The sequence below is a fragment of the Numenius arquata genome, chromosome 3, assembly GCF_964106895.1.
Source record: "Numenius arquata chromosome 3, bNumArq3.hap1.1, whole genome shotgun sequence".
NCBI lineage: Eukaryota > Metazoa > Chordata > Aves > Charadriiformes > Scolopacidae > Numenius > Numenius arquata.
Window position 1 is genome coordinate 43784884 of NC_133578.1, and position 21167 is coordinate 43806050.

The 21167-nt window shown below is 50.5% G+C and overlaps 1 protein-coding gene across 1 annotated transcript in view; it reads left to right on the forward strand.

Annotated features, from left to right (window-relative positions):
- The window catches only part of COL6A1 (collagen type VI alpha 1 chain), a 28859-nt gene extending 10774 nt beyond the window's left edge, over nt 1-18085 (forward strand). Inside the window, exons 20-35 of the mRNA XM_074145007.1 lie at nt 3725-3787; nt 7617-7679; nt 8172-8234; nt 8694-8744; nt 8825-8860; nt 9343-9405; nt 9883-9948; nt 10458-10493; nt 10834-10870; nt 11776-11784; nt 12648-12781; nt 13871-13980; nt 14284-14467; nt 14691-14865; nt 15272-15301; nt 16032-18085. Coding sequence (XP_074001108.1) covers nt 3725-3787; nt 7617-7679; nt 8172-8234; nt 8694-8744; nt 8825-8860; nt 9343-9405; nt 9883-9948; nt 10458-10493; nt 10834-10870; nt 11776-11784; nt 12648-12781; nt 13871-13980; nt 14284-14467; nt 14691-14865; nt 15272-15301; nt 16032-16642 — 1731 coding nt within the window. The 3' untranslated portion in view covers nt 16643-18085. The remainder of the gene's footprint in view (nt 1-3724; nt 3788-7616; nt 7680-8171; nt 8235-8693; nt 8745-8824; nt 8861-9342; nt 9406-9882; nt 9949-10457; nt 10494-10833; nt 10871-11775; nt 11785-12647; nt 12782-13870; nt 13981-14283; nt 14468-14690; nt 14866-15271; nt 15302-16031) is intronic.
- The last annotated feature ends 3082 nt before the right edge of the window (nt 18086-21167 follow it).

Genomic DNA, 21167 nt, shown 5'->3' on the forward strand with positions numbered 1-21167 from the left:
GATCAGGCAAGCGAAAGCCCAGGCAGAACTAAATCTAGCCAGGGACATCAAAGACAATAAGAAAAACTTCTATAGATACATCAGGGATAAAGGCAAGACTAGGGAAGTTGTGGGCCCTCTCCGGAAGGAAACGGGAGACCTGGCCTCCCAGGATATGGACAAGGCTGAGCTACTGAACAACTTTTTTGCCTCAGTCTTCACTGGCAAGGGGTCTAACCACACTGCCCAAGTCACGGAAGGCAAGAACAGGGGCTCTGCAAATGAAGAACTGCCCACAGTACGAGAAGATCAGGTTCAAGACCACCTAAGGAACCTGGAGGTGCATAAGTCCATGGGATCTGACGAAATCCATCCATGGGTCCTGAGGGAGCTGGCGGACAAAGTTGCTAAGCTGCTTTCCATCATATTTGAGAAATCGTGGCAATCTGGTGAAGTTCCTGCTGCCTGGAAAAAGGGGAACATAACCCCAATATTCAAAAAAGGAAAAGAAGAAGACCCAGGGAACTACAGGCCAGTCATCCTCACCTCTGTGCCTGGCAAGATCATGGAGCAGATCCTCCTGGAATCTCTGCTAAGGCATATGGAAAATAAGGAGGTGATTGGTGGCAGCCAACATGGCTTCACCAAGGACAAATCGTGCCTGATAAATTTGGTGGCCTTTTATGATACTGCCACAGACTTGGTGGACAAGGGCAGAGCAACAGACCTCATCTACCTGGACTTATGCAAAGCGTTTGACAGTGTCCCGCATGACATCCTGGTCTCAAAATTGGAAAGTCATGGATTCGATGGAGGGACCACTCAGTGGATCAGGAACTGGCTGAATGGCCGCACTCAAAGGGTTGTGGTCAACACCTCAATGTCCAAGTGGCAGCCAGTGTCGAGTGGTGTCCCTCAGGGGTCGGTACTGGGACCAGTGCTATTTATCTTTGTCGGAGACATGGACAGTGGGATAGAGTGCACCCTCAGCAAGTTTGCCCACGACACCAAGCTCGGTGGCGCGATTGACACGCTAGAGGGAAGGGATGCCATCCAGAGGGACCTGGACAGGCTTGAGAGGTGGGCTCATGCAAATTGCATGAAGTTCAACCAAGCCAAGTGCAGGGTTCTGCCCCTGGCACGTGGCAATCCCAGGCACAAATACAGGTTGGGTGAAGAATGGCTGGAGAACAGCCCTGAGAAGAAGGACTTGGGGGTGTTGGTGGATGAGAAGCTCAACATGAGCCGGTAATGTGCGCTGGCAGCTCAGAAAGCCAACCGCATCCTGGGCTGCATCAAGTGTGGCCAGCAGGTTGAGGGAGGTGATTCTACCCCTCTACTCTGCGCTTGTGAGACCCCACCTGGAGTACTGTGTCCAGCTCTGGAGTCCTCAACACAGGAAGGACATGGACCTGTTGGAATGGGTCCAGTGGAGGGCCATGAGAATGATCAAAGGGATGGAGCACCTCCCCTGTGAAGACAGACTGAGAGAGCTGGGGTTGTTCAGCCTGGAGAAGAGAAGGCTCCGGGGAGACCTTACAGCAGCCTTCCAATGTCTGAAGGGAGCCTACAGGAGAGCTGGGGAGGGACTCTTTGTCAGGAGATGTAGTGACAGGACAAGGGGTAATGGTTTCAAATTGGAAGAGGGGAGATTTAGATTAGATATTAGGAGGAAATTCTTTCCTGTGAGGGTGGTGAGACACTGGAACAGATTGCCCAGGGAAGTTGTGGATCCCTGGAGGTATTCAAGGCCAGGCTGGATGGGGCTTTGAGCAACCTGGTCTAGTGGGAGGTGCCCCCCATGGCAGGGGTGTTGGAACTCGATGATCTTTAAGGTCCCTTCCAACTCTAACCATTCTGTGATTCTATGATTCTATGATTCAGGGAAGTGTCCTCCTCCAGATGCTGGGGGGCTGCACGGTGTACCAGTGACGTGGGAAGGAGGGCACAGGGGCCATTAGCAGCAGGGTAGTGTGTGGGGGTGTGGATGGAAGGGAGAACACCCTTCCCAGCAGCAGCATCCCGGCGGGTGGCCAGCTGTGTCCTGGCACTGATGGGCAGTCGCCGCTGCACTGCTCTTCCCCTGTCCCTGCCTCAGGGACAGCCAGTACCCACCACCAGCTTGGACAGGAGGGGCAGAAGTCCACTCTGGGGAGGGGCAGCTATGGCAGGGGTCTGCTGGCAGCGTCCCCCTTTCCTGTTTGCTGTTCAGGGAGCGGCAACCCTACCACATATGGTGTGCAGGGCAGATATATGCAGGAGATATGTGCACGCCAGCGTCCCGGAGTTAAATTGTTCAGCAGACTATGGGCTGCTTCCTTCCAAGTTTCAGTCCAAGCACGAGGCTGCATAACCTCGCCAGAAATGTCTCCGTCAGTGCTCAGGGCCCTTTGGAAGTTGTGTTTTATATTTACTGTTTGGCTTAGGCATCTGGAAGCTTCGAGCTTGCAAACAACAGCTTTAGGTTGCCAGGCTTTCGACCGCTTTCTTCAAAATTTTAAGTCAGGTGTGTGTCTGTCCCGGGAATTTTCTGAATGCCTCCCTTCCCTGCAGGCTGGGAGCTGCCTGGCCCCACATCCCAGGGCTGCAGGCAGAGCAGCACCTTGTGTAAAGATGCTCATCTTGCAGCACACGGTGCTGGCTGATCTTGGGGGTGGCTTGGCTGTAAGGTGCTTAACTGTCATTCATCAGTTAAGCTATGTGCTTAACTGTCATTCAGCCCTGCAAGGGGTAGCAGCCCAATTTTCATGTGGAAAAGCTTTCCTCTGAATTGCCAGGAACTTGCAGCAAGCCCTTAGGCTGCAGGGATGGGCTGTAGGGTCATGCCTCCTGGGTCTCCTGTTGCTTCTCCAGCTTGCTTGCTCCTGGCCACGGGTCTAGATGGGGAGGGTGACCTGGAGCCAGCCTGGGTCTGGCAGACAGGCTGCCCTGCTGGGACACAGCTCTGCTGGACTGGTGGAAGGCTGACCCTGTCCACACTGGTTAAGTGAAAGTGGAACTAAGCTGAGTCCAGCTCTCAGTCATTTCATCCTGTTGCAGTTGTTGGTGTGCAAAAACACCCAGACACAGGTTTTCCGGGCTCTCCTGTGCTTTCAGTTCTCTGCAAACAGCCCTAACCCGTCTCAGGGTGCTGAGTGTTAGCAAAGGAGAGGGGAGAGCATCGATGTTCATTCCCTTGGAAATCCCCTTAGCGCCACAGGGATGGGAGGCTGGAGGAAGAGGGCATGAAGGAAGGGAGGCTGCAAGCCTGGAGTCTCTGCCCGTGCATGGAGAGAGAATTCCTCTTCAAGCAGACTGCCCAGGTCAGGAGCTGCTCTAGAAAAGCAGAGTTGCAACTCTGCATGGTTGCAGAGTGTGGCGGGGAAGAGCCTGATTTTGGGGCCAGGGCCAGGGCCAGGTCTGTGTATCTGCAGAAGCATTGCAAGATGGATCTCTCCAGGCATTTGCTTTTCTGGCACAAAATGGGCTGAAACATGTCACCCAGAGGCAGGCACTCCCATCCTTCAGAAGGTCTTCCTCTTGGTTTTAAGGTGGCCATGCTAGACTGTCTCTCTCTCCCCATATTTCTGACAGTTTCCTGCTCAACTCCTGAATCTGCCTCAAAAACCTCCCTGTTTGGATCACCACGTTCCTATACAGCGTGTGCTATTGGTGCTGCACATCTACTCCCCATTGCACGCAGGGTCCTTTGCACCCTATGCCAGTCCCTCTTAGGGTTTCTCACACCCTCTGTGTGCATTTTCAGGGAGAGCCTGGACCACCTGGTGACCAAGGGCGGGAAGGACCCCTCGGACCACCTGGCGACCAGGTAAGAGTTTGATTTAACTTTCTGGATCCTACGTGGAAGTGGCTGGAGCAGTGGGAACAGTGGGGTAGAGGGCTTAACTGATGCTACAGCATTTTGGGACAAGTTCTCAGCAACTTCCAGACTGGGTAGCAAAGCTGGTGAGGAGGGGCAGGGATTTCTAGGAGAACGCAGAATATCAACAAGGCTAAAAAATGGAGACTTGGCTGCTGGGTTGGAGACAGAGCAACCTCCATGCTATTTCCCAATCCCATGGAAACAGATGTCAACACAGACAGATTTGGCAACTGGCAAATGTGAGCTGCAGCAATGCACAAAATGTTCAGGCCTGGGGCCAGACACTGGCCCCAGACTGGTCACCTCAGTCAAGGGAGTCAGTGAGACGTTGTGCCAGTGAGGATAGCCTGATGGGGCCACAGCGGTGTCCCTGACACCCTTGACATCTGCAGATATAGTGTGTCCCAAAGCCAGTGTTCCTCAAATCTGCTCACTGCAAGGTCTGGCCCTCCTGCTTGTCCTCATGTGCCTCAAGGAACAGATCTCAGACTCCATGGGCTTTCTGGAAAGCAAAGCTGGATACCTCCAACGTGAGGAAGGCTTCTGTCCTCTGAACAATTAAAGGCTCTTTCTTCCCAAAGATGTACCCAGTTCCCAGTGGAAAACTCCGGGTCCGAAGGTGTTGCTGGGTTAATCCTTCATGGCGATAGCACTGATTGCAATGGCTAACAGGGTCTTTCCACCTAAGCAAGCATGCTTCGACATCACCCTTGGATGGGGCTCTATGGGAAAACTCCCCTCCTACCCATACCATCAGAGTTCTGACAGAGCTCAAAATACAAGGAAGTATTGAAATAGATGTTCCCACCTGTTCCCTGGTGGAACAGGACTTCCACAAGGGGTGAAGTATGGAAACCAGCATGTGGACAAAGATGAGACAGCTTTTGAACTCCTTTATGGTCAACCAAGTGTTGAAGAGCCCTGAAGATCTGGAGCGCAGGACAGCCATGAAGAGGCTGCTGTTGTGTTCACCTTATCCACAGCATGAGTGACCCCTATGGCAAACCTGCACCATGCTGCAGCCTGGGGAGAGGACATGCTTGTTACGGTTGTGCTTGCCTGGAGTCGGGCTTCCCTTGAGCCTATCTCATGCTAATGAAGCACACCAAATTGTCCAGATCCTACTGTCTGTAGCTGATCTGAGCTCCTGCTGCAACCAAAGAGCTTCTGGAAGCATCCAGTTTGCTGGGCACTGCTGTGGTGAGAGATGAGGTTTCAGGAGGTGGCCCTGGCAGCTCTTTGGGGGTGCGTGTGTAATGGACTGGAGCTGCAGTGAAGGAGGAAGGACTGGAGCTGCTCTCTGTGTTATAGAGGCTCATTCCAGGTTCAAGGCCTCCAGCCAGCTTTCACTGGTGGGAGGAGGAGGAGAAAGGAGAAAGAATGGTCTCCCTGATGTCACTGAGCCTTTGGGACACCAGTCTTCCCTTCTGAGGAGCACTGAACTTGAGTGAAACCCCTATCTGAGAGGGAAGCATTACAGAAGCAGCTCCGATGCCTCCCCAGACCAGAGACTGCCCCAGCACCTCTGACGATCCATGAAGATTTCAAAAGCAGTTGCAAAGTGAGGACATTTTTTTCCATAAGCTGAGGAAGAATGCTTTTGCTTGGCAAAATTAAAAATAAATGTATAATTGGGCCTGGACAAGGGAAGGACTTTGGCAAACAAGTATTTTCCAAGCCATATTATCTGCAAGCTCTGGCTCATGGATCATATTTCTCTTGGCAAGGGGAAAGAGCTCCTGCTAACCTGTGACTCCTTTCATCCTCTTTCTATCTGAGAGAAGCTAAAGGTCAACACGCTCCTTCCCTGATCCTCACAGGCAGGTTTGGCGGTCTCTCTCTCTTCCTGGCCTTGGTACCCATCCCTCCTGCAGTTCTTGTCACACTCAGAAAGGTACTGGACAGAGAACCGCTAAAGATTTCCCAATCTGAAATCCTGCATCTTCATAAACTCCTGCAGGGCTGCGAGGGATTTGCACTGTGTGCTACAGTGAGGCTCCGTACGGCCAGCGTGAACCAGGGGTGCCATGGATCCAGCTTTGGCTGATGTTGAACGAGCATGAGCTCCTGTCCCTCCTTCCCAGCTTTCTCTTTTCTGGGCTTTTGTGCAGAAGTAAGATCATGTGTCTTTGGGCAGTTTACTGTTCTGCACTGCACTGTGTAATTTTAAGTCCTCTGCCCCCACCTGTACACCTTTCCTTGAAAGAAGGGTGTCTGCGGCATGCATAGATGTTTGGTTACCAGCTTTGGTTACAGCTGGGAGCTGCTGTCATGCGAAGAGGAGCAGAGATGACAGCTGGAAGGGATTTCAGTTTCCTCAGCTCTTGGATGGCAAGAGAGTGGCTGCAAAGCTGGGCTAGACAGAGCCACCGCACTGAGGCAGCTCCCCAAAAGCTCAGAGGTGCTGATGAAGCACTGAAAATATGGAGGAAACTCTTGGGCACATGTCGCTGCAGTGCTGAAGCCCACGTACCATTGAGCGATTGCTGCCTTCTGCCTGTCAGGAGGCTGCAGTCGCGTGGCTTGTCACAGGAAACATTTCAAAGGCCAGGAGTCTTGAACTGGCATGACCACTGCCTGAAGCAGTGATGCTGGAGGGGCCAATTGCCAAGTCACCACTCACTCCCACCACAGTTTACTCTCTGCCTTCCCTCTGCCCACCTCTGTCATCTCCATCGCCTGGGGACCAGATGCACACCTACCTTCACATGAGATGCTACCTTGTTTAAGCATTTAGAACAGTGGGCAAAAGCATCACTACCCAATTGTTACCCACCATCATTACCAATCTCCTGGCAAGTGAACCCCAAGAAGGGCTGTTGGCACCAAAGAGAAATGGAGGGGTTCCCTTGTACATCTATTGGCTCTCTTGGAGAAAAAAACCTCCTCCCACCTCCTCTCTTGTCTCTGGCCTGCCCTGGATGGAGCTGATGGAGTGAGTGGCCACTGCCTGGATGGGATATGGCAGAATGACAGCTTTGGTCTGTTGCAGCACACGCTCCCAGGGCTCTGCAACCTCCTGAGGACAGAAGCTCTCTAGAGCCATAACAGGACCTCTGCCAGCCCAGCTGCAACCTAGACATGTCCAAGCCCTGAGGCATGGGAAGGACCTCTGTGGAAGGAGGTCTGTGTCACCTTTAGGGTGATGTGTTCCACCAAGGATCTTTCTGTGCCCCTGGATCACCTCTGTCACAGCAGATGAGTTCTCACTGTGCAACCCAGCTGGGCTTTGCTGCTAGAAAGCACCATCCCTGCCTCCCTGATCCTATTCCCTACCAGGTCCTCTGTTACTGGATGGAGGTGTGGAGGAGAGGGATGGCTTTTAGAGCCTTGGAGGCTCTGCTCAGGGGCTGTTCTCTCCCACAGCCTAGCTGCCACTGAAAGCATGTGATGTTCAACCCATGTCTGCAGTCACACCTTAGCCCAGAAAGCTTCTAGTTTTTGCTCACACTCAGCAGGGATCTGGCCAGGGCTGCCTCTGACGGGGCTTGCAGAGAAAACAGGGCATAAGGAAGTGTGAGGATTTGCAGCCTGTGCAGGTAGGGGAGCACAGGGGGAGCCAGGCACAGCTCCTGAAGCATCTCCCCACCTGTGCTACCCCCATCAATAGGTCCTTTCTTGTGAGGCTGGCAGAGGTGACTCACTGACGGATGCAAGGCATGAGTCAGATGCCCCCGCCCACCACATCACAAAATGAAGGGACCAGCCCTTCAGGGCAGGAGCAGGATCAAGAGAAAAAAAATCCCCGTTGTGAGAGCTCTTTGTGTTTCCCTAGGGCGAGGCTGGACCTCCAGGACCCAAAGGCTACAGGGGAGATGACGGTCCCCGTGGCAATGAGGTCAGTGCTGCTTCATCACCACATCTGGGGGGAGGGAATGAAGGGAAGACCAGGAGATGCTGCCCATTAGGGCTGGCACCAAATCCCTTGGATTTTGGAAACTTTTAGGTACAAACTCAGGTGCTAGCTTCCTGGCAGACACATCGAGGCATTTTTCATGGGTCCTTAAGGCCATGTCTGCCTTTTTCCCCACCTCTGTGAGGCCATGTCATGCAGAGAGTATAGCCATACCACAAGCCATGTGGCTTTCCATCACAGAAGCTGGGGGAGATGCTCTCGAAGGGCAGCTGCCCGAATCTGCCAGCAGATTTAATCCCCAGGGCAGGGAGCAAGCTGAATCCCAAGCCCAGCTGTGGGCTTTGCATTGCTCTTGTATAAACAAAACACCTTCTGTGATGGGCTCCTGATGGTAGCTGGTTGCCTCAGAAGGCATTGTCTTCCCAGCTTAAAGGATGGTGTGCAGTGCTTGACTGCTGCTTCTGCTCCTTTCAGGGCCCAAAGGGATTGCCTGGAGCACCTGGGCTGCCTGGAGACCCTGGCCTGATGGGAGAAAGGGTGAGTGGTATTTGTCTGGGGGGATTGCTCACCATGTGGAAAGGATGTACAAGAGGCTGGTTCCACATAGCATGATCCAACGCAGGGAGAAAAGAAATTACATTCACACACAGCTGAAATGCTGGGAAAACTTGCAAGCAGCTTGTTTTTGAATATGCACCACATCTGCAGGCTCAAATAGATATATTTTGGGATGTACTTTCCAGCAACAGAGACCTGATACTTCCCAGTCTGTTCCCAGCCTGTGGCCATATCCCCAGTTCCTGAGAGGGACAGTGGTTGTGCAGGTCACACACAAAAAGGCAGGTCTTTCTACCTGCCTGCACCAGTGTCCAACCCACCAGTCACATATTTTTTGCACAGACATTTTGCTCTGTCCAAGGAGGGCAAAATCCTGCTGCCATGCTATCTAAGGGCTCTGCTTTTCATTATCTCATATATTTCTCCCTTGCTTTCCAGGGAGAGGATGGCCCTCCTGGGAATGGCACAATTGGATTCACAGGTGCCCCGGTAAGTTGTTTGTGCTGCTTTGAAACTGTAAGCTTATTTCTGTTTGTCCAAACTAATATGCTCCTCTCCTTCATCCCCAGGGGCAGCCAGGAGACAGAGGTGACCCTGGCATTAATGTAAGTGTGCTGCTTTCTCACAAACCCAACAGAAATTGCCCTAGCTGGTGGTTTGGCACCTAAAGCCTCTCCATCAGATGCATGGTGAAATGCAGCATGGAGGCTGCTCCTCCAAAGCCCTCTTTTCCTTCTGCCCACCTTTCCCTGCAGTGGATGCTTCTGGTGAAATTGTCCTACCTTGGTGCACGGTAGTAACACCCAAGGGCTGCAGTCTGGGCTGGATGCTCTCCGATGCAGCCCTGGAGCCAGAGTTTGGGGTTGGCAGTGCCACTGAGGGGAAACTGGATGGTGCTCTAACAGTGAAAGCCACCTAAGAAGCTTTCTCCTTCAGTAGCTCTGCAATTTGGTGCTAGGGAGCCTATACGCTGCTCTGGACTCCCCCCGCCCAAACCAGCCCTCACAAGGTCACTGCATGCCAGCACCAACTTCATCACACTAACAGCAGCTGTCCATGCAGGAGTCTCTTCTGTACTATTTTTCAGGGAACAAAAGGCTATGTTGGTCCTAAAGGTGATGAAGGAGAAGCTGGAGACCCTGGCAATGATGTGAGTAATCTCTATAAAGCTGAATCATTTTTCTCTGTGAACAAGTGCAGGAGCTTTGGGCTGGATCTCTGACATTACCCTGCCTGTGGGTCAGAGCCTATCAGACTTTGTAAGTCTACAAGTGCCCTTTGCCACTGACCAGTGTTTGATGGCAAGGGGACCTCTCCCTAGATGTTCATTTTGTGTCCTATAGCTTATCACTGGCAAAACTCCAGCCTGAGGTGGGTATCATCTCTGCAAGGTTTTCTGTGATTCCAGATAGCACCAACGATTGCACCTATGCTGCCCCATTGTCCCATGGAGGCAGATTTTCCTAGTGTCCATCCTGACCCTCCCAAGTCCTAGCTCATTTGGTTGGGTACAGAAATCTCAGATAACATTTCTGTGGTTAAGCAGAGGTTCGTAGACATCTGGAGGGGAAGGTGCTGCACTCTGACACACTCAGATTTGTGGATTTTGGTTTTCTTTTCATTCCAGAACCTAACCCCTGGCCCCAGGGGCATCAAAGGAGCAAAGGGCCACAGGGGACCTGAAGGCCGCCCGGTAAGCAAGGATCGTGGCAGGGTTTGCACCAACAAGAGCAGTGTGCTGGGTTGACAGAGCTCCCAACAGCAGGGCTCGCTTCAGACTTGCTGTGCTTGGCCTTGCTCACAGCAGGAGCAAGGCAGTTTGAAAATCCACTGCTGCAGCATCCTGGTACACGGGTCTCTGAAATCATGTTTATCCCAAATCAGGGCAGAAAATACTTGGCACTTGTGGTTTTTCATGAGAAAAGCATTCTCATATGATCGGGTTCAGTAAGGGCAAGCAGCCTTTTGGAGTGGCCATCCTGAACACGTGGAAGCGGGTCTCCTTCCCCCTCACCCCGTGCAGCCCCAGGGCATTGTGCAAACAAGCAGATGTACCTGCTCAAAGCCTAGTGCAGGAGCCAGCAACTTGGAAGCCAAAAGACTTTTCCAGAATCTGCATTGCTTAGCAAGGTATCAGCAGAGTACGCTGCAGATAGGACTGGCTCCTCTTCTAACTGCTCTCTCCACGCTTCTGTTTGACAGGGACCACCAGGACCTGTGGGGCCTCCGGGACCAGATGTGAGTGGGATAGGATCAGGGCATTGTTTGTTTGCTTGGTCTGTGCTTCCCCTGCCCCACATGATGGCTCCTGGGAGGGGGTTACTTCTGGGGGAGCCTTGTGCTCCCGGGCTGGGTGGTGGCTGCCCCCCATTACTGTCCCAGCAACTAGCCAAATTTCCTTCCTGCCACCCCATCACCAGCCAGTCCCCTCTGAAGTGTGCCCTACTTCCACATCACTCATTTCCAGATCAGGACCTGCTTTGAGGGTTCAAAGCATCAACAGGAGTGGTGGGCAGCACCTGGGAGCCAGGAAACTGCCTTCATTGTTATTTAAATGTTTCTTTACCTCTGTTCTCAGGAATGTGAAATCTTGGATATCATCATGAAGATGTGCTGTAAGTATCCCTGTACTATTCCTCCAGCCCTGCTCAACTCCTTGCTGAGTGGGACGTAGCTGCTTTTTCTCTGGCCCCCAGTGAGCAGGGCCATCTCCAGGCAGCATGCAGAGGGATGCCATGGGCATCACACCCTTTCCATGAGGCACAGTTAAGTCAATGAGCTGGGGGAGAGGTGAAAGGTTCTCCCTGCAGCTGGGACAGCAACCCAAAAGATGCAAATCTTTTGCATGTTGCTGTCCCTTCTCTTGACCCAGGGACTTCCAGCTCAATCTCTGGAGTAGGTCATGCAACTGTGTGTCACTTGTGCATACTGTAGACTTGTTTGCTGTGTCTGTGGCTCTGTACATGCACAATTACCCTCAGGGAAAATACAAGCCAAGTTATGTAAAATCTTTGTGTGGAGCATTTTACAATGTTTTTCTCTTAAACAGCAGGGCCTGACTTTCCCCCTTGGGAAAGGGAGGTCTCTTCTGGGGTGTCCTGCAATGGGAAGCAGTAGTACACATGTGCTGCAAAGGTTTTCTGGCCCCACGGGCAGTAATTAAGTGCTTGAAGGACACAGGATACTTAGGGAACTGAATTTCAGCTCCATACTCTGGTGATTTCCTTAATCCCTGCAGGATTAACTTTTATTTTTACTTAAATAAGAGTGCACCAGCATGTGCAAGAGCTCTGCTGCATGCAGTGCTCTGGGCTGAGGCAATACAATCTGAAACAAGAGCAAGATCTGGATATTCCAAACTGGAATATCCCTTTCCAAAGGGAAACCTCCATGAGCTTGAATTGTCCAGACCAGGTGTCTTTGCGTTTGCAGAAACACAAACCTGCAGTCTGTACTAGTGTGTGAAAACCCCTCGTGTCAAGCGTTTTAACGCTCTCTCTTTCTCTCCTTTCTCCTCTAGCTTGCTGTGGTGAGTGTTACTTGGCTAAGTTCCTCTGCAAACATTTGCTAGCCCTTCTCCTCGCTTGCACCCCTCCCTTTCCCTGCTCCTCACCTTCTGTTATGGAAATGTGGTGAGAGCCTGGGAGGGAGGACTGAGCATGATGGGAGGGCAGTGAGCTCTTCCCAGGGGTGCTGCATGGGTTCAGAAGCTGCTGTGGCTGTGCCCTACAACTGGAAAAGTGCTGTTGAGGTGCCCTGTGCCAGCAAACTGCAGGCAGATTTTCTCTACCCTTTTTGCAGTTGAAAGGGATGGCAGTTCAGGGCACGCTGTGGATCCAGCTCTGTCCTCCTCCTTCCAAATCCTGTGCTGGTCTGCAGAGAAATGTGCTGGCTTTTTTTTCTCTGATGCTGTCCCAATGAGTTGGATTCACAGTCCAAAAGCTTGAAGGCAGAGCCAAGGGCACATGATGTCCTTCAGCCATGGGAAAGAGGGGAGTAAGTTGAGTCAGCCTCCTCCGGCCCACCTCTGTCCTCCTGGGGTGGGTGAATGGAAGAAGTGAGAAGACTTATGAGGAAACGGGGTTTGGAATAATTACTGGGTGTTTTAAGGGAACTCACAGCTTGGAAATGCTACGTGTCTTGTAAGGGACGCTGAGCAAAATGCAAATGGAAAAATTAGTAAACTGATTCTCAAGTCTCCTATGCAGCTATTTTGCCACTTTATTTTACACCATGCTTTGTGGGTAGATAGGGAACAGGCACCCACCTGGTCAGGACTAAGAGCAGACATCAGTGCTTGCTTTCGTATGCCTCCCTGCAAAACGTACTGCTCTGAGTGAGCTGCTCAGATAGAAAACACAAGCCCCTCCACTCCTCTCTGCCCTGCTGTAGAGTGCACCTGCGGTCCTGTCGACCTCCTCTTTGTGTTGGACAGCTCGGAGAGCATCGGCCTGCAGAACTTCCAGATTGCCAAGGACTTCATCATCAAAGTCATCGACCGCCTTAGCAAGGATGAGCGTGTGAAGGTGAGATTTCCAGAGTGCAAGGATACACTTTTGTGCACTCACTTATTTTTCACTTCAGGCAGAAAAGTGGGGAGGTGCCTCCATTCCAAAGAGCCTCTATAAGGTTTAGCTTCAAGCATGTAACTGGGGTGGGTTGTGAGCCCTCCCAGATTCGTAATGTGATGGAGATGAGACAGCAGTTTGTTGTCCCAAAATATAGACATTTCTCTCTTTTTGGGCAAAAGGACTCTGCCTGCTGTGGATGTGAACTCTTCCTTCATGTCCCAGAGCACATGGCTCATAAAGCATTCACCTGATCAATCAGTCTCTCAGTCTATTCCTTGTCTTGATGAGCATTTCAGGTGACTGGAGTAGACAACACACGTCGTGTGTTGCAACTTCCCCTAGCTCCCTGATAGCCAGCCCCCCAGGCACCCTTGTCTGCCCCAAGCTTGTGTTTAGGTTACCAGTTAAGCACACTACTAGAACACACCTTTGCAGCCCAAAACAGCAATATTGTCCCAGTAGTGAGTCTTTCAGTCTGAAGAAGCACACAAATGCTTACTCTCCTAACTCTTTTCTGGTAACCCGCTGTGCATGGGAAATTTCATTTACCTCTGTGATTTGGAAGGGATGTTTGGGGATCCAGTCTTTCCTTAAGGTATAACCAGACACATTTGCAGTACACAGGCTGTAAAGCCACAACGACCTGCTTGGACACTTGTGTAGGCACGCATGGGTCTCTCTGGCTGGCAAAAGGCCAATAACAAGCAGAAAGATTAGAGCTGGGCAGCCAAACCACTGTGTTGGAAGAAAAACAAAAGTTTTGAAAAAAGATCTATTCCTAGCCACCCACCATAGCCAAAGGCTTGTGTTGACAATGGAGTTGGGAAATGTGGGTTTGGGTCTTGTTTCACTGACTGGCTCACCAAATTGGTCCCCGTGTGCATTCACTCCTGTTGGGGCTCCTTTTGCCTACTCCTTGTGTAGAGGAGAGGCAGCAGAGCCTGCTGTGAAGGCATTCAGTACAAACCACTGGCAGGATTTCTGGAGCTCTCCATGGCACCCTAAGGTATCTGAACCTAACTGGCTTCTTTCTTTTTCCAACAGTTTGAAACTGGGGAGTCTCGTGTGGGCGTTGTGCAGTACAGCCATGACAACACGCAGGAGCTGGTGGCCATGGGGGATGCCAACATAGACAACATTGGGGCACTCAAACAGTGAGTCTGTGGGGTCTTGGTGCATCGTGCAGAGACCTGATCCAGGGTCACCTACTGACCCATCATCCATCTCCAGGCCAGCAGCTCCTGCAACTGCAAGGATGCTAAATGTTCTTTAGTGGAAAGTAGCAGTTGGTGGCATTGTAGGTGGTGCCGAGGCCAAGGAGCTTGCTAGCATTCCACCCAAAGCCCCATGCAGGGATGTTGCCTTGCCTCAAAAACGTGTTAGAATACATGTTCCCAGGGGCTCCTTCAGTATACATGGGGCAAGGCTTGCAGGCTCACTGGTGTCTGTGCTTTCAGGGCAGTCAAGAACCTGAAATGGATAGCTGGGGGCACCTACACTGGAGAAGCCCTGCAGTTCACCAAGGACAACCTGTTGCGGAGATTCACCTCTGACAAGCGCGTTGCCATTGTCATCACGGATGGACGCTCCGACACACTGCGAGACCCTACGCCGCTCAACTCTCTGTGCGATGTCACCCCAGTAAGGGCATGGGGGAAGCACCCTGCCTGCAGGGAACTGCCACACAGCAGATGTGCTTCAGAGTAGCGCAGGCTTTCTGGAGGACTCCATGTCTTTGCTACCCGAGGCTGGGGCAGGGGGGACACATGTCACTAGAAGCACTTTCACAAAGTGACAGATGTTCAAGTTTATGAATGCATTAGATGATGAATGCATCCGGTGATGGACTCTAAATTCCCTGCAGGTGGTTTCTCTTGGGATAGGTGACATTTTCCGGAGTCCTCCAAATCCAGATCACCTGAATGATATTGCCTGTCTAAGCAGACCGACCAGGCCAGGACTCTCCATTCAAAGGGACAACTACGCCGAGCTGCTAGATGACACCTTCTTGCAGAACATCACCTCATACGTCTGTCAAGGTGGGTGAAAGGTTGTGGCTGGAGGCAATAAGGAAGGTAGTGAGGATTGCCTCAGGCAAAGGGTGAGGGATGCAGACTGCCATCCCCCAGTCATAAGCAGGCGTTGAAGGAAGAGAATGGCATTCAAGGTTTAGTTAAATAAGGGACAAGGACATCTCATGTCTCAGAACACTTTGCAGGTGGGTCCAGGTCCTCTCGTGCTGCGGGACATCTCTATCCACAGAATTTTCCAGGCATGCACCTCTGCTCTTTTCAGTGCATGTTTATAATCTTTGCACAGTGCCTTGCACAATGTGGCTGTGGCTGAGGTTAGTGTTCATCCCTTCTCCAGCTCCATGGGAAGCTATTGGAGAAGTGGTTTTCCTGGGTGAGCTGGTGACGTTATTCTTTCTAATTTTCTTAACAGAGAAGAAATGTCCGGACTACACCTGCCCAAGTGAGTATTGACTCCTCGTGCCACACGAAGGCGTTGTGGGTGCTGTGATGGGGGAAGTGGGAGTTTGTGTTTGTGGGAATGCATAACTTGGAGACCTCTCGCAACAGGGGGACTCCTGGGCTGTAGAAGTAAGCAAGCCTTGTCAGACATTCTCAGGGTCTCTCATACACACACCAGTCCAAGGCACCTGGGGAAAAAGCCTAGACAGTCGCTTTTCTAGCACTTCAAACCTAGAGAGGAAGCTGTGCCAGATTTTAGCTCTCACAGGCTTTAGTTTAGGGAGCACAAAGAAAAAGTCAGCACTGCGGCAGGGATATTTGAGAAAGGTACTTGAAAAGTGAGTACAGGGAGGAATTTAGTGGGGTACACGTCCAAGTCAGAAGTATATACAATTCTCAGACTCATCACAGAAAGAAGCCAGCCTCGGGAGATGAAGTGCTTCCCCAGACACGCAAGGACAGCACTGTGTTTAAGCAACAAGAGTCACTTGATTATCTAAGCCAGATAAGAAACTGGGAATGCAGCCTGTCATAAGCTAAATAAAAGGAGGAATGAAAGGGTAAAAGGATAAGTGTAGGACAGGACAGCTAGCAAATACCCAAAGAGAGGGGATTTCCCACATCTGACCAGTCAGGAAGCCTGTGAGACAGCTGCTGACTTCACTGGCTTTCCCTGGAAGAGGCAGGAGGAGAAACGCAGTGTAACAAGCCCTGGGCCTTTCCCCTTGCAGTCACCTTTGCTGGGCTGGCGGACATTACGCTGCTGGTGGACAGCTCCACCAGCGTGGGCAGCAAGAACTTTGAAACCACCAAGAAGTTTGTGAAGCGGCTGGCAGAGCGGTTCCTGGAGGCTGGCAAGCCTGCTGATGATTCTGTGCGCATCTCAGTGGTCCAGTACAGCGGCAGGAACCAGCAGAAAGTGGAAGCTCAGTTCCAGTACAACTACACAGTCATCGCCAAAGCCATCGACAACATGGAGTTCATTAATGATGCCACAGATGTCAATGCTGCTCTGCGATACGTCACAGGGCTGTACCAGCGATCCTCCCGTGCTGGGGCGAAGAAGAGGGTGCTGGTGTTTTCTGATGGCAACTCTCAAGGGATTACCGCGAGGGCCATTGAGAAGACTGTGCAGGAAGCTCAGCAGGCTGGCATCGAGATCTACGTGCTAGCAGTGGGCAGCCAAGTCAACGAACCCAACGTCCGTGTCCTGGTCACGGGGAAGAGCGCAGATTATGATGTGGTCTACGGGGAGCGCCACCTCTTCCGTGTGCTTGACTATACCTCTCTGCTGCGTGGTGTATTCTACCAAACCGTGTCCAGGAAGATAGCTGTTGACTGAGTGTCTGGATGGGTTTCTGCCAAGGCCATGCCTGCTTCTGTCTCACCTAAAAATGAAAACCAACAAAACAAAACAAAAAAATTAACAGTATTCTTGACCAACCTGAGGAATTTGTGTCTATGCAGATAGCCATAGTGCCACAGCCTGGCTGTGCATAGTCTGCTTCCTTCTCCCCCTTCTTCATCATCTGCATCTCTACTCCGTTAGCCTCAAACTTCCCTCCCTGCCCATGACTGCCTCTTCCTCCCCACAGCAGGCAAACACAAGCACACCTAGCAATAAGCCACCAGAAAACCAATAGAAACCTCATCCCACTGTTTTTTTGCCAAGAAAGAATCAGGATGAGGAATTTTGTACCACTAAGGACTAGCCTGGTCTTATAAGTTTTCAGATACAGGGGGTTTTGTTAATTTGCTTTTTTCTTTCATACATCAGCTGAACCCTTGCCAAGCTCACAATGGTCCTAACCCAATGCTGTGCTTCAAGTGAAAGATTCAACACTTCAGTGAGCTTTGAGAGGGGATCATTGTCATGGCTGTCAAGTTTGGTTCATATCTCCCATGCTTGGAGGGAGAATGGCTGGACTGCATTACCCAAGCTGGGTGGAAGCATCTCTGGCCACCAGTGCCATGGGATGGGGCACTGACTTCCCAGGGCTGGGGTGAAGGTTGTTGGTGGAGCATCCCTCAGCACTGACACTCCCATTCAGGGCAGGGAGATTGAGCACCGACCAAATGAAAGATAGACAGCAGCCATTGGGGAGGGGGGAAACCCTAGAAGAAGCTACATAACTGCACTCCTTCACTAACTGATCTCATGGTCCTACAGTGAAACCAGGAACCTCACAAATAACCTGATGACTTGTGTTATGGTCTAAGCTCCATTCTGGAAAATCTCTCTGAGCCCAGATAGTGGGATTTTTTAAAATATTTTTTTTCAAAAGTGCCAAGCTGTCTAATTCCCGGTGATCTCTCTGGGAGTACTGTTTCTATAGCACCACCTAGGAGTTAGACACCTAGGCCCTAGGGAAACCCACTAACTCAACTATATATTGAATTAGGGCCTCATCCACAGCCCAGAAAATTCAAGGGAAAGGCTGCCGTTATCTGCCAGGGTCTTTGACTCACACCCTATGGATATACTGACAAAGGTGCTATCACTACGTGGGTGTGCTGGGCCCTTGATGTTTACACAGTTGTTTCCAGGACCACACTGAAGATGTGGTTTGGTTGAGTGAGATTTTTGTTTCAGTGCTTCCTTGGTGCTTTTGCTATGAATTCATGCGCTTCTGAGAAAGCAACAGTGACTGCCAGGCATCAGCATCCCAAACTCTTCACTTTGTATCCAAAAACCCAGTGTATGAGTTAGTTTTATTTTATGCCTGTGTTTTACTAAAATTGTCCACTTCAGAAATTTGTCAAATAAATTGTTTTCCACAATCTCACTGGAAGTTGGTCTGGCTTGAATTTCAAGGGGTCCAGATGTTCAAAAAGTCCCCTGGTTAAAAAGAGGTTGCTAGGATGTAGGACGACTCCAGCAGAACCTCTCACATAAAATCATACGGAATAGAACAAAAGAAATCTATTGCTTTTGCATTGAAAATCTGGCTATTATTGAATGCCATGGATTTGGTAAATACTGTGAATTCTCTTCATCTATTAAATAACGCATAACAATTTTTGAGAAGAGCACTGAGCTCTCAAAGAATGGGAAACGCTTACGCAGCTTCCATTTGCCTTCTAGCTGAAAAAAAACCAAAATAAAACAAAACAAAAAGCAAACCAAAAAACCTAACCTACACAGGTAGGTACTGTTGTTTCCAGAAGACCAGGTGCAGAGGGATGGTGATCATCAGGTGAAGAGGTAAGCTGCACTTGCTTTCTGCTTATGTTCAGGATCTCTCCTTAGTACCTCATTTCCTGGGCACGTAGGGAAGCTGCTCTGCAGACAGGGCTAGTGATGGAGATCTCAAACATCTCATCCACCTTTGCCAGGCTCAATGCTCCCCAAACATTTGTTTTACAGCCTAAGACAGCCCTAAAGGGTGCCTGGCTTTGGGAAAGCTCCCAGGCCATACCTGTACGTCCCAGGGGCTTGTTGCAGCCTTTCGCTGCGGATGCATACACAGTCACTTGCTTCGCAGACAGTGGACCACATTCATGCCCCATTTTGGTAATGGAGAGGCACTGTCTTGCTTCACCCTTGTTTCATATCCTCCTCTTAGTCATGCTCTCTCCTGGACAAGCGTCTCAGCTGAGATGTTTGTTGGGCTCCCTGGCTGTCCTGCAGTGCCAGGAACACATCACTCTCAGCTGGAAAGTCTGAGGAGCATCTCCGGTGAGGCTCTGCCGGTGGCTGCAGTTTGATTCAGACGTCCCACTCTCCTCTCCATAGAAAATTAGGAAAAAATGCCTTCTTGTCTGCCCTAATAAAGGTGATTATTGTTACAGCTACAGAAATATTTCTTAATGGTCCACTGCAGTCCTCATCGTGAATCATCCATGAAGGAAGGGAACATGATATGGACAAGCCCCTGGGTTACCTACTGCTACAGCTGCCAGCAAGGGGTGGGTAGGAAAAGAGACTGCACCCTCCTGCACAGCTCCTGCACCCTCTTGATGGTATGCCCCCCTCCCACCCCAGCTGGGCCATGTCAAATGCAGGGATGCAAAAGACACCTGGAGAAAGCTCTCTCTGACTTTGGGCTGGTTTACAACTTTTTGCTAAAAAAGCAGGTGGCAGGAGGGATTTTTCCTACTTCATGTGCTTCTCCCTCTCCCCCCCACAACCATGCTCCCTTTACTGAAAGGGGAAGAAAATCCCAGACCAGCAAAAATTGTCGGTTTCCAAGCCTCGGTTCTTGGAGTGTTTGTAAGTTTTACCCATGAGAAAAATCTAAACATTCCCTTTAAATTCCAGTTTGCCCAGAAGAAACAGTTTTAAACAGAGCCTGCTGAAGAGCTGTCTTCCCCAGAACACAGGGACCAGCGGGGATTTTTCAGCAATGCCCAACACCTTGTGTTTAGGTGTGCTGCCTTAGCTCTTCCCACACTTGTGCACTGTCCAGGTAGGATTGTGGGAGCCTTTGTCGGGTGTTCAGGCCAAAGTCGGCCCTGATATGCTGGATTCATTTTTGTCTTCCATTTTGGGTTATATTTACTCCTTTCTTTTCAGTCTTGATTTTTATGCTTCCATTACAGGGAAGGTCAAAAATGCCTCTGCCTGTGCGCCTGCTTTGTTAAACTTCAGATGTTCTCCAGATGTTCAGCAAGGGTGTTTATGTAACAACAAGAGAATTTGGGCCACATTTTTCTGTTTTCCTCTGACTAAATTCTCCTCATTTGAGGCAACGCTGATTCACAGCCCTTCATGGGAAGGTGATGGCTGGGGAAGGAGGGGATCACTGAGGCCACCTTACCAGTGTGGTAGGACTCCTAGAACACGTACCTTGCAAGCAATGCAAAAATCCAACAATGCAATAGGCTGGGACAGGACTGTGGAACTGCAATCCTAAAGGGCAGAGTAAAAAGTGATGTAAGAGAGGTAAACTGGTAAGTGAGAGATGAATATCCTGTCCAGTTAGCTCTTGTAAATGAGAATGTAAGACTGCTCACATCTGGGAAGCTGCAAGAGGTTCAGCTACACCTACCCACTGGCACTGATCATCTGTCCAAACCTATCCAGCTTTGTGGCTGCAGCTCTTGAGCAGATCTGCAGATTAGTTGATTGCCCTGGTCATTGTTTCTCCATGGGCATCAAGCGTGGTATGAGGCCCTGCCCGGCACCATATGGTACTCCTGTAAAGCCCTGAGGTCCAAGTCATTTCCCTGCACTGTGGTCAGTGCTTGCTCCCACCACAGATGGGAAGGTACGGTAGCATTATAAATGCCATTTCCACATCCCTGGGCAGCCCCATTCCCCAGAGGCACCGCCCCGGACAGCATGGGGCTGCTGGAGACCACAGGGATGTCAGGGCAACTCTTCCCACAGCTTACAGCCCTGTAGCCCAGCCAAATTGCTCTTGATGATGCCAGCTCTAGACCTCAAGACATATAACAATAAATACTTGCTCTAGGATGATTTTGAATTGCATTTTCAAAATTATTTAAGAGTCTTTCCTGTGCCTATGGTTTTCCCAAGGAGCAGAGGTCCATTGTCTATCCTCTCCTAGCTGTAACAGCAGCATAACTGAATGTTCAAATGCCTCTTGCTATCCTGGGGTTTGTGGTTTGTTTTAACTCTATTATTCCCAAATGTGTTTTAGTCTAAGCTTTGCATTATTTTGTCCAATTGCATGGATCTCCCCTTTAAAAGAAATCATACTGTATAAGGAGAAAGAATCATGGTGTACGTAAGCCTGTGGGCAAACAGCAGAATAAAGACTGTAACCGATTAAGAAATACAGGGTTGACACACAAATAACTCTGAGCAAACTCAAGACCATGGAGGAAGACCATGCCCTCCCCCTCAACACACACTGTCGTCATTGTACTTCTCCAAGTGAAGGATTTGAGAAGCTGATGGC